Consider the following 12,616-nt stretch of genomic DNA (forward strand, 5'->3'; position numbering starts at 1 on the left):
ATGGCTGGCGGCGAATCCCGAGACCCTGGACAGGAACAAAGGGACAGGCATTGGCCAGATTCGATACGTATCGAGTACATAGTACCTGCAGTCTGCAGATAGCCATCGACACAGATGGGGATGAACTTCTGGGAAACCATTCTAAATTTGTAACATAACTCGTAGTGTACACTATTCTAGACCTCTTGTATAGTCGGCCTAAAACCCATGTATGTACACAAATCCTAACGAAATCGGATATCCATTCGTAGTTCCAGAAGCTCATGCTATGGCTTCGTTACTCCCTCTCCCCGCAAAAAGCAAGTAAAAAGTAACACCATCCTATGCGATGCCCAACCTTCAAAATCCCAATTCCCTGACCAGCAAACAAATAGTTTCCTAGATACTCGCCCGTCTCGGCGCCACCATCCGCAGCATGTTCCTCCCTCTGATGCCGTCCACCCCCGAATCCTTTGGCAAGATCCCCTTCTCAGCCGCTTCCTGCAGGAACTTCTTCCCGAACTCGTAGCCAACCGCGCATATCTCCTCAAACTTGCCGAAATCCAAGGTTCCGTAGGCATCGATGGGCGGCCGCATATATAGGCAGCCCGGCGACTGCTTCGCACGCTCCAGGGCATCCACCGAGGAAACGTATGCTAGCCTTGCCTGGATTTCTGCCAGTGTGGGAGGGTTGGGATAGGGTGAGAAGGGATTCCAACTGTGGGGGTCAGTCAGCATTATAGAAATGGGCGCAGAGTGGGTGGTCGCCGACAACATACCGATTCACGAAGGCCCAGAAGCCTGACAGCGAGTCTCCAAATGCCTGGGGTGTCTGGTCATCCACACTACCCACATCAATTGCAAATATAGTCTCGGCTCCAAGGGATTTCATGTGGGCCACCGTAAGGTTGTCGACGTAGCCGCCGTCCAGCAGCATATCCCCCTCGTCACAGAGTGGAGGCAGGAGACCTGCGAGTGACATCGAAGCGCGAATATACCGCCAAGCATAGCCACTCGTGTGTATTTCCATTCGGCTCTTGCTGATGCTTGTCGTATTGCAGTAAAACTCGAGCCAGAAATCCTCAATTTGAGAATTCCCAAAAGTTTTGAAGATTCCACGGTTGAACTCATGGCCAGTTGTGTATGAGCAGGAGGGATACGTCAGATCAAGCACAAACCGCCACAAACTTGCCATGCGCCCCGAGAATCGCTTTGCGTGGCCATAGACGGGAACGATATCTGCGTCGCGCGAGTACAGAGCACCAATAAAGGCACCGATCGAGGTACCGCCTACAACATCAATCGGAATCCCAGCCTCTTCCAAGGCTCTGATGACACCCAGGTGCGCAATACCTCTGGCGCCGCCGCCACCCAGCACTAGCCCAATACTCTTACCGGTCAACCGTCTGGCAATCCTGTGAAAGTCGCTCTTTGCCGTAGACCCAGCAGGATATATAGGAGTCTTGCCCGATCGCCTAGTTGCATATTTGGCTACCTCTGCTTGAAGAATGCGTACCCTCTGCTTTAACGCTGACCCGAATTTCTGGCTCGCATTCGTATTGATCGCTGGTCCTGGAGACGTCTTGTATGACATTTGTACGTGGTGATGGCCGCCATTGACCCACATACGGTTCTTGAGCCATTGCCGGGTCAGGCCAGGCGGGCAGTATCGGTCAGGGTGAAGGAGAATCAGCTCTTTGCGGGCAGTTGTCTTCATGCCGACAAGAAATCGTTCGTACTCGCCGATGTTTGGTGATGACTCCGCGAGACCAATGAGGAGAATACAGTCGGCTTGGGAGATACAGGTCTGTGTCCATGGCGCATTGACACTGGTGTCTGCAACATAGAGGACCATGCCGTACTTCTCCTCGAGATCCGCAAGGTAACCTTGGAGCTTTAGCTTTCCCATCCGCGAGAATGCATGGCGTCCCAGGTGGTTTAATATAGCCGACTGGTTGAGTACAGTGACACCGTTGGCAGTACCGATCTGCGTGAGGGCGTTCGAAAGACGATGGGAGAACTCCATAACCGGCACTCCAGCAGTCACCGGCAGGACACAAACAGTGCGTAAATTCATTGTCGAAGACACTTTCTTGGTTGGAGAACTTCCAACTCTGGCCGACCCTTGCTCAATCAACGGATCGTCGATCAGCTGGCGCATGCGAGAGGCAATAATTTTCGAGATCTGAATGGTGATCCCAGGATGCTCTAGAGCCAGGCTATTGAAGAGGGTCTTCGGGAACCGAGCGACCTCCGTGTCTCGAATTGCATGAAGGGTTGCAGGCCGTGTGCTTTCCGTCATAACTTCCAGTTCGCCAACACTCTCACCCTGCCCAAACTCCCCGACCACCCGCATTGTGCCGTTATCATTCTCCTGGATTGCTCTGAGACGACCATTAAGAACGATGTATATAGCATCGCTCTCGTCGCCTTGGTGATGAATCACCTGACCGGCGTCGACCTGCAGCCATTCTAGCGCAAAGTCTATATGCAGGATCAAACGCGGAAGCAAGCTGGTCAATCTTTTCGCCATTGTGAGCAAGACAACCGGATGCCTTTCCGTTATTCTCTCCAACGCAGCTCGCGGGAGAAACCCGACATAAACATCGGTTTTGGCCGTTACGTCTATGAAACTCCGATACGAGGTGATGCTGCCGATATAGCCAGCCACACCGCCAGGCTTGATCATAAACAAGCTCTTCTGGGTCCTCGTGGGCTTGCCATTTGTCCGTGTCCGCGACGTCGATCTTGCTGAAAAGGACGAGTTGGTTGCCGTGCGGTTGAGCGATTCTCTGTCAGCACCAGCCTCCGAGTGGTTATCTCCAAAGATGTTCTGGCTCATAGTCGCCTTGCCGTCGACAGGTATGGATACATCCAGGAAACCATCGATAACATAATACAACCCTGGATCCCTCTCTCCTTGCTCAACCAGAACAGAGCCCTCGGGGAAAAACACAATCTCCACATCGTCCTTGAGCTCCGCTCGAACCGAGCCGATACCGCCACCGCCGCTAGTTGATGCAGCGGAAGCACTGGTAACACTCTCTGTATCCCCATCGCTTCCCTCCAGCATGTCCAGCTGCCCAAACGCGTTGGTAAACGTTGCCTTCTGCCGCCGTGCATCGTAGGATAGCAGTCTCGGACTAGCATCGCCACTTTCCGTGCCGGCTTTCTGGCTGCTCGTGAATCCGGTCAAGCCGATAGCCTTGAACATACACTCCAATACAGCCTCCCGAAACTCCGAATCCTCGTTTTCGGCTCTCCGGTCGTTCAGGAATTTAGCTGCGCTGTGTGCGAACGGATCGAATGCACGATGCGTCATTGGCGTATCCATCGGCCGAAGGCTGGCAGGATCCCAGGGTTCGTTGAACGGAGATCGTCTCTTCGGCATAGGCGATATTAGGGGACGGTCTTCTGAGGGGGGCCCCTGCTGGAAGGGAGACGGCGCAGTGTCCAGAGCCGGCGATGGAATCCCTCGTGCGGCAGCCAGTCGAGCGTGAATAGCAGCCTCCTTCCGGAGAGCAGCACTTGATCGCCGCCGCTTTCCTCCGGCCTTGGGATTGTGCAGTACAATCCCCTTGATAGAATCGTCTGCATCCGACCGTTCTTGCTCGCGTCGAAACTTCTCCTTCAGTCTATCGAGGGCACCTCCTCGCAGGTGGTTTGGCAGCTCATACATGGTGTACCGGTTCATAAATTTCTCAGTTCTCAGCACCTCCGCAGTCAGACCAAGGTAGTTATATCCAGTCAGGAATGTGACGCGCTGAAAGCGGGCAAGAATGACCTGGACGATGTGTGCCGACGCTTTGGGGAACATTCTCGTGAGCCGCCGGAAAGCCGACGCCGGGATTACCGCAATGGTTGTATCCACTGTGGCGCGAGCAAGAATGTCTGGATGCACGGACTTTGGTCTCTTGATCTTTGGTCGCTGTGGCCGCTCGCCATCGTCAAGTGACAGATGCGGCACAGGCAGCAGTGGCCCGCGGCTATGAGATCTTATTGGACTGTGTTCTCTGTCTACTGGACTAGTCCGATGGCTCATCGACAACTGGTCCAAGTTTATCATGCTGCTGCTGGTGGAGAGGCCACCATCGTCCTCGTCTTCATGGCGCAGCTTGATGTCTTCTGTAAACAGACTCAGGATCGTGAACAGACTGCTCATCGGCGCACCATTCTTGACTTCAGTAAGTAGCTGGTACCCATCCGCCGTCTCCGAACCCTCCTCTTCATCGTGAAACGCTCCACCCCCACCGTAATGCGCGGAGGCGGTGCCATGCATCTCCCGATTAGACTTGACAAAGATCTGTACGAGGCCGTCGACTACAATGCAGAAACCCTTCTCTTCTTCCAGCATCAAAGTTTCCCCCGCGATCAGCTTTCTCGTTTGCATACTTCGCGTCAACTCGTGGAACACAGGCCTCTCCAAATATCCAAACACCTTGATAGCACTCAGAAACTCGTCGAGGTAGCTTGAGAAGCCCGGTTTCGAGTCGCCTTCCTGGGAATCGGGAAAGAGATCTATCTCCGGGTCCTTGCGTTGCGGTTCCGGGGGCAACCGATTGTAGTTATTCAACACCTTGTAGCGGACGGCCCAGGAGACTATCGAGCCAAAGACGAGGAATATGATCATGCTGCGGCAACGCATGTTAGCCTAGTTTGCGCGAAACAAGATGCAGAAATCAGAAGCCTATCTATACAGAGTGGTAAAGTTCATCGTAAACGTCAACGACATGCTGAACAGCGTAAATAACCAGGCGGGGAGGGTATATGTGGCAAATTTGGTGGTCGCGAAGGCGATGCGCTGAAGGAGGTACACAGTCGAGTAGACCAGCGACAGCGTGAGCCAGAAGATATTGGGATCATCCGGTGGGGGTGCTCTTGCGGCCAGTGCTGAGGACGTTGGAGACGACTGTAGTAAGGATGTAGCCACTGCAGAGGCAGCCGCCGACAACGGGCTGGAAACGTTCATGGCGAGCTGTTGACCGGTAGAGTGAGATGGTGTTCGAGGATGCGAGCGTAGGGTGTGATGTACTCGTACACTGCTTTATGTACGCCTCGTGCTCGGAGGTGTGTGTGAAACGCGGGATGCAGCAACACGCATGTGGCCGGCAGTAGGTCAACTGGACGTGACGGAGTGCTTGGGGCTTTTGCTTTTTCGGAACGTGTCAACGACGATGCTCAAACGGTTGCCAGTGCATGGAGACGTAAGATGGGCGGGCTTTGGCGGGCGGAAAAGGCCATTTGCAGGCGACGTTGTTGGATGCCGTGGTGGGTCGTGACGCACGTGCAAATCGACAAGGCCCTTGAATCCGGCTGATCCTTATCCATCACCCCGACCACTTCTCTACTACATACAACAGCTCAAAAACCCCCACCATATACCGGTAGCAAAACCCAACTCTTTTTCAACACCTCACCACCACACAAATTATTTCTTAAACCATCAACTGCGGCACAAGTTCGAGAAACCACTTACCAGCCGATGACACCTCCGACCAGAGCCGAGGCCTGGAGAGCTTTTCATCGGCGAAGCCCACGGACAGAGAGCACCTAAATCCTACTTTCCTCGCATGGTCGCCTCAATAGTCAAAGGATCCTGCCATATACGTGGAGATGGGAACGATCGATTGTGCTCGGCATCTGAACCTTCAGCTAGTCCAGCTCGTCCAGCTCGCTCACTCGTTGACGCGCGGTTCACAACCTTATATGGACCGAGCTGCCTAGTAGCTACAGGCACGGCCCACGAGATCCTTAGTTTACTGACCCCACATATCCAGTTACTCATTCATAGTAGTAAGAGGAAGGATTGCAGGAAGTTCACATCTTCCGCCCCGTCGGGTAGATGGTATTGACGGTCCGGACTGGCCGGTATATGGTGTCAATTACTGTTTACCAGAAGAGGCACGAATAACCTCAACCTTCTCCAAAGTTTAGCTCTTATCTCCACTCCTCTCCCGGCCCTCCGCCATTCTGCCTCTCAGCTCCCGTCTCATCCGCTCTCTACCGTCAGCCAGAAACGAAATGCCCTCCTTCCATCCTTCCAGCTTCATAACACTCCAACCACCGGCGAAAGCGCTCATCCGCGACACGCGAATCCCACTACCAGCATTCTATCCGGACCTGCAGCAGCAGCGGGAGATTATCGAGCGGCTATCGGCCGAGAATCACAACCTCCGGGAACTACTGGACGAAGCTGTTGGCATGGTCGAGCACGCGCATCAGGATATTGCTAAGAGGGAGGAAGCTTTGGTTGTTGCTCAGAAGGCGATGGAGATGTCGAGGGGGAGGGAGGATGGGGGCGATAGGATGGCTACGGCGGGGGATGGGTCATGAGATGGCATTAGTATGTCAAGAAATCTTGGTCAGTTATGATCGCTCGTTATCGGTATTGCTTCTTGTCTGCAGCACTGTTGCTGGCTGCCGTAGCAAAAAGAAATGAAAGCAAAGCAAAAGCAAAGGATATGAATGTTCCACCACCACACCAGCATGCATCTTGTCCGTCCCTCCAAACTCCCACACATTCATCCCAATGTCCCAGAAATCGGTCGTGGCATGCAAAAATGAAGCTCGTCATAAAAAAAAGCACAATAATCGATCGAACGTATCCAGTCAAAAAAAAACCCCGCGAGTTCGAGTCCCGGTCCCTCCTCCCTCTCCCAAACAATGTAAACATGGAGCCAACTAACCACTTCCGCCGTCGTGCCGGACGTGTAGCTGGCCGCTAGGCGAGCTTGCTACTCCATGATAGTTCCGATGCTCAAGTCGGGTTTATTCTTATCTGCATAGTCAATCAGCTCCACCTCATCCCACCTATTCGTTGGAATCCAAAGAGCAAGCAAGCAAGGAAAAAAAGACAGAAAGACATGGGGATGGGTACTAACGAAACCGTAAAGGAACCCTCCTCATTACGAGCATCAGCGGGGCATACGTACAGAAGGCCACGAAATCCTTGCAGTCCAGGAATTTGTCTTTTGGATCTGGGTAGTACCAGGCGCCGTCCGGTATCACCGTCTCACCCACCTCAATATTGTAGTACGAGCATTCCCCCTTCCATGGACAGTATGATTTCGTGGTGGAGGGCTTAAGGTATTGGTAGTTCACCGCGCTGTGGGGGGATCACAAGAAGTGTCAATCATCGCACTGTAAACCGTAACGAGGAGATGATCTGGGGCAGAGAGAGGGATCACTCACGCCGGAGGGAACTAAAGTACATCACACAAGTCAGCACTCTGGATCCCAAGCATCGATACCAATGTACCCGCGGGAATATAACACAAAATCGCAAGCAAAAGGGAATACTGAAGGCTGGGTGGGTACCAAGTCGGGCGGCTCACGTAGACATTGTCCTCCACCTTTTCATATAGGTTCGACTCCGCAACAATCGTACCGTTCACTTTGGCAACAGCCACTGGAGGCATCGTTTCGAAGCTGGTGAGGGTGAGGGTGAGGTGAGGTGGAAAGTGTATGGATGGATGGACTAGGAGCTGTATGTAGTTCACTGAGAATTATCAGGACGGACTGTCGAGTTCGAACGAAGCAGGTAGAGTTTAACCGTATCGGCTCGCGGAAGGCGTAGTGTCGTTGTGGATTGGCAGAGGAGGAACGACGAGCGGGGGAGAATGAGGTGGGCGCGAATAAGGAATCCGCCTGCTAGTAGGTGGAAAGAGAGTATTAGAGTAGCTCCGGAAAAACTGCAGCGGCCCTATCTCGAAGGATAAATCGCAACAAGGGGAATTGCGGGGAGGGGCTGAAGAGGGTGCAAGAGGGCGCAAGAAAGAGGGTTCAGGCGTCCGGCAGGAGTGCACAAGCAATGTTGCGCCCTCCAAACTAAAAGAAGTGGGGTTCCCGACGTCATTGATTGCTCGCAGAGCCTCCTTGCATGGTCCATGGTCCGCATCCAACTGACTCTCCTTCCTCCTCTCCACGAGTCATTTTCTGCGGATAGAGTACTCGCATATATGCCTCGTTTACACAGCTCGAGAATGTTCTGCCATCGCTCGATGTCGTCGATATCGGTGCTCATCAACAGGCATAATTAAACAGATAAAAGCCGCAGCACGGTTTGGAGCTTGAGAACGTTCGCCATCAAGCACTTATATGTACGGAGTACCTCCAGCCAGCTATCTCTATTGAAAATAACGAAGAGTACAAGTTTCTTGTATACACACAGTACCAAGCCGCGCATGCATGCGCTTACCTTTGGCTGATATAAGACACAGGTCGAATCCAAGACATCGGGACGATAACGTACGGCTACAACTATACTCTCTTGAGACAATCTTATCTACCGACAGCTTCGGCAACCCGCGAAGAACATTCGACGGTACGACCACAAATGATCACTCGGTGGCTCACAGCCACTGAGCAGTTGTCCTACAGAGGCGCAGCATGGACTACCTATCGCAACTGCATCCGGATAGCTGGCATTCCGGATTCCTCACTTGCCGGATGTAGAACGAACAGAGCACCCAGATCACGAGTATAGCGACAAGATGCACAAGAGAGTACATGATTTACAAATCCCCCCCTTGTGATTAATTATGTTGAGATATTCTAAGTACTTCTTAAGTCGTTCCAGTTTCCGTGCGTAAGTATGTGGGGGGAAGAGGAAGAACCCTCCCCAGACGATATCATGATGCCCCAATCAACCCCTCTCCCCTCCCCCCACTTCCCCAATCTAATAGCGAACATTATCGTTTCGCTCATTAAGACAGAACAGAAAAAAGCCAAAGGAACACCAGTAGACCGAACAATTAAAACGGCAAAAACAAAGTGTACAATGACCGAGTGCGAACATCCGATCACCACCATCATCGCAACACCCTTCCTCCTCCCGAGCCGTTCACAGACCCTTCCATAGAACAAGGCAGAACAGTAATTTACTGCACCTTTCTTGCCTTCGCCGCATCCTTGGCGATCTTGCGCTCTCTGCGCTTCTTGGCCGCCTCGGGACCGGCCTCAGTATCGAGCATGTAGTCCCACCACCTGAAGGAACTAGCGTAGTTGCCGACGAACTTTTCGTGGTGAACGTCGTGGTGCTCGGCGCCGGCCCAGAACGGCAAGAAGTGGTGCAAGCTCCAGGGGAACTCGTATCCGGAGTGGGCGTCGATAGCCTGGAACAGGCGGAACACGATCCAGAGGTAGACCGTCAAGATGTGCAGGTCTTGGGTGAAGTAGCACCAAAGGAGAGGCGATCCGACGGTTCCGAGGCCGAGAGCCATAACTTCGATTGGTGACGCGTACTCGGCCGCGAGTCCGAAGGGGGCGGAGTAGGTGTGGTGAATCTTGTGCACGTACTTGTACAGCGGTCCCCAGTGGAAAGCGCGGTGGAACCAGTAGTGCCAGGTATCCTCCATGATGAAAAAGATCGCGATCTGGTAGGCCATCTTGGTCCAATGCGGGAACGGCACGCCGGTGTCCATGCCGAAGTACTTGCACATCGGGTGGAACAGCCAGATCTGAGGAAGCTCGACGGTGAAATGAGAGAAAAGGACCATCTTGGTGCAACGCCATTGCTCGGCGGGAGTAGGAATCTTGGTCTGCATCAAAAGTCAGTAAACTGACCACATAGCGCATCGAAACAGGGGGCTGCTAGACTGACATCCTGAATCTTCCACCTGCGGAAGTAGGGGATAGCATCGATGATGATCCAAGGTAAAGAGCGGCCGAAGTAAACGAGCTCGTGCATCACAAACGACATGATACCTAGGTTTCACGGTTAGTCGCTGGTTCCGGCTGGAAGGAGAACTATGGGGTCAAACCTGTAGCGAGCGTATCGTTCTCCATGTACTGGTACCAAGCGGCCCAGAGGCGCTCAAAGATGTTGAGGTGCACATTGAGCTCTGAAATCTGCTCGTAGGCATTCCAGTACGCATTCACGTCCGGGAGGATCGTGGTGAAGTTGGACCTGAACGCAAAGGGGGAAGACGTCAGTAGCTGTAGCAACGAAGACAAAAACGTGTTGCCTGTGCACCGCGCGAAGGGGGAGGTTTAAATACATTGTAGCCGACGACCAATGACCAGCAACCGACAGAAATTGAATCGAATCGCAACAAAGACAGAGCAGTTCCGGGGGGTGAAGATCCGGGGTTCGGCTGTGTGCGATTGTTGGGTTTCGAGATGTAGAAAAAAAACAGAAGAGTTGAGAGACGCGGGTATGGACTCCCTTTTAGATGTCACCAAACGACAGGGGTTTCGTGGAAAGGGGAAGCGTGCCAAGCAACTTTTTAGGATTGAGGTTGGGATCGAACCAGGAGACGTGCTGCCGGAAGACCAACTCCCCCGTAAGTGGCGAGATTTCCGGACACAGCGATTCCGGCACCAACACCCTTTGCAATGGCCGCTAACGAAACAGCCGACCAGATCACCTGTTGTTGTCTTCTGTGGGTCTAGTTTTTTTCTTCTTCAAAAGGGGTTAACACCTGGTGGTATGTACCTGTTTCTGTGAAACATGGATCACCGGAGAGTTTCTAAGATGGCCGACCTAAGGTGACCGACCTAAGGCTTCCGTGATTCCCGCGCCCGCGCAAGAGTGCCCGTCCGACGGGATCGACTACACGGCGGACAAGCATCATTCGATGAAGACTTCTACATAGGGCAGCCACAGAGAAGGACTTTGGACGATTCTAGTGCTCACGCCCATGACAGGATTGCCGATGCGCAGGCCTGTTTGTGGCGCACACACGTAGCTATCGCCTGGCGAGGAAGCTCACTCGCGGGCCGCGGAGGAAAAGAGCACGACGCGCACATGAACTTATGTATGCACCACATCATGCGAACGCGGTCTTCACCACACTTCCAGCATACTAGGATTGGTTACATGGTCCAGAGCTAGAACAAGGGGTTGCAGGTCAAAATTGCCCAGATCTGTGGCCTCATGGAGTTTGGTGATGGACCCAGGTACATACTCACCAGTTTAAAAAAGAAGAAGATTGGATCGCAGTATCCTTATGATATGAGCCAGGCGGATGAATGCTTATACTTGGACCCCAGCTCGAAAAGAAGCAAGTCAACGAACATCATAGCCTGTCACTCGGCCTCTCACTCATCCGCTCTTGTGTTGTAGGCCCTAATGTTCAAGCTCCGAGACCATTTCGCAGACGATCGGCGCAGCCACGCCATCCTAAACTCTTTCGCCACCACTGGTGTGGGCAGGCAGATTCCTGAGGTCACTGAAGAAGATGCAGCAAGTGAGGTATCCGAGTGGGAGCTAGGGGACAGGGAAGAAAGGCCGGCGGAGAGAGGAGGAGGAGGATGCTAAGGTCGAGGAACCGGGCTCACTCCCGCTGTTCCTCCCCCATCCTCTTTCGCGGCATCTCCTGACGAAGAGGTAGGGGAGTGAGGTGCGGACTTTCCTTTTCCTAGCTTTATTTCAGTAGTGCGCACTACATGTTTCTTCTAGGAAAGTCTAGCGGGGGGCAGGGAAATCCACACCGGGCCGTCTGACGAAATTTGGGTTGGATAGTGGACAAGGAAACTGAGTGTGTATTGCCATCATCTGGAGAGGTAGGTCGAAAGCAATTGATGATTAAGCAAAAGGTCTGAAGTTGAGTGGCTGTTATATATACTCGAGCCTGAATCCCACCGTTTACCTCTGGGTAACTATTCATCTCCACGAGTGATCATCGTCCTCTGGCAATTGCACCATAGCGTGAGCACGCTCCGCCTGTCTAGAGCGCTTCAGCACTCGCACATTGCAACATTCACTCGAGCACTACGCGGTCCCTGCCCCTAGATCAACCAGCATAGCAAAGAACATCAGTACAACAGAGATACGTCAGTAGTGTCTGTTAGGGAATTGCCCTGGGTCTCCGGCAGGCTAAGATGGACGGAAATACGGATGTAACGAGATTGGTAATACATGTGTGGAAAAGCGCTTCTAGGAGCGCTGATCGGACGGATTGGACTGTGTTTTGCAGTTCAAGTTGCGTACAATATATCCTGTTTGACGAGGTAACGAGATAGACGCTGACTGTAGGTGTGTAGAGATTGTTCTGCCGGTAACGTGTGCTACTCAGCCGGATACGTTTTCGATGACAGGCTCCGACCAAGCGTGGGGAGCTTGATGCGTAACTTGGGCAAGAAACCCAGTCCGCTACAACGGCTAATCGAGTGATTTATAGTGAGATACGTGGGGTGGAAATCGAAGGGTGGAGATCGAAGGGTGGAGATCGAAGGGTGGAGATCGAAGGGTGGATATCGAAGGGTAGCCAAGAAATTGGCTTATTCCGTCTTCTACCCATCGACCTCGGCGCTCTCGAGACGGTGTCTGGAGAACAACCTCTTAAACAACTCATCACATGTGTAATAGAGGTACACGTGAGGGCTCGTACAGAGTGCTGGGTTCAAGCGACTGGTACGTTGGCGGGGCCGTCAGCCGGGTAACACCATATTCTTGATTCACCCTCCATTTAATTAAACATTTTCGTCCATGACTCAATGCGACAACTTTAGCAGCCGCATCTAGATGTCCCAACGCCGATGGCTCACCTGCGTCCTTGCACCTAACACCGTATTACTTTCACGAACGGCGGTCGCCCTTATCAGTCCGAATCTTCGCCTTCGCCGACCGGTCTTCGCTCGCAATTTCTCGTCTCAACTCAGCCAAAACACCCGGAGATTCCACTCAAGCCCCACC

The 12,616-nt window shown here is 52.8% G+C and overlaps 3 protein-coding genes across 3 annotated transcripts; all 3 read right to left on the reverse strand.

Moving 5' to 3' along the window:
* Window positions 1–126: 126 nt before the first annotated feature.
* On the reverse strand, window positions 127–5,264 carry BZA05DRAFT_404571 (uncharacterized protein). Its single transcript, XM_051484321.1, has 3 exons — window positions 4,677–5,264; window positions 759–4,610; window positions 127–697 (listed from the first exon to the last, which is right to left on the reverse strand). Exons 1-3 carry the CDS (start codon window positions 4,946–4,948, stop codon window positions 379–381), a joined length of 4,443 nt encoding a protein of 1,480 aa, XP_051337595.1. The 5' UTR covers window positions 4,949–5,264; the 3' UTR covers window positions 127–378.
* A 1,444-nt stretch (window positions 5,265–6,708) lies between these two features.
* Window positions 6,709–7,566, reverse strand: BZA05DRAFT_121015 (DUF427 domain protein). Its single transcript, XM_051478683.1, has 5 exons — window positions 7,532–7,566; window positions 7,314–7,477; window positions 7,171–7,181; window positions 6,912–7,084; window positions 6,709–6,757 (listed from the first exon to the last, which is right to left on the reverse strand). The coding sequence occupies exons 2-5, from the start codon at window positions 7,395–7,397 to the stop codon at window positions 6,714–6,716; spliced, it is 312 nt and encodes a 103-aa protein (XP_051337596.1). The 5' UTR covers window positions 7,398–7,477; window positions 7,532–7,566; the 3' UTR covers window positions 6,709–6,713.
* Window positions 7,567–8,858: 1,292 nt separating this feature from the next.
* Window positions 8,859–9,979, reverse strand: BZA05DRAFT_420441 (putative methylsterol monooxygenase; the record flags this gene model as incomplete). The annotated part of the gene is made up of 4 exons (XM_051485645.1): window positions 8,859–9,518; window positions 9,581–9,684; window positions 9,741–9,915; window positions 9,953–9,979. The coding sequence occupies 4 exons, from the start codon at window positions 9,977–9,979 to the stop codon at window positions 8,859–8,861; spliced, it is 966 nt and encodes a 321-aa protein (XP_051337597.1).
* Window positions 9,980–12,616: the final 2,637 nt, after the last annotated feature.

Source organism: Tricharina praecox (assembly GCF_024521635.1).
Source record: "Tricharina praecox strain CBS 144465 chromosome Unknown BZA05scaffold_20, whole genome shotgun sequence".
NCBI lineage: Eukaryota > Fungi > Ascomycota > Pezizomycetes > Pezizales > Pyronemataceae > Tricharina > Tricharina praecox.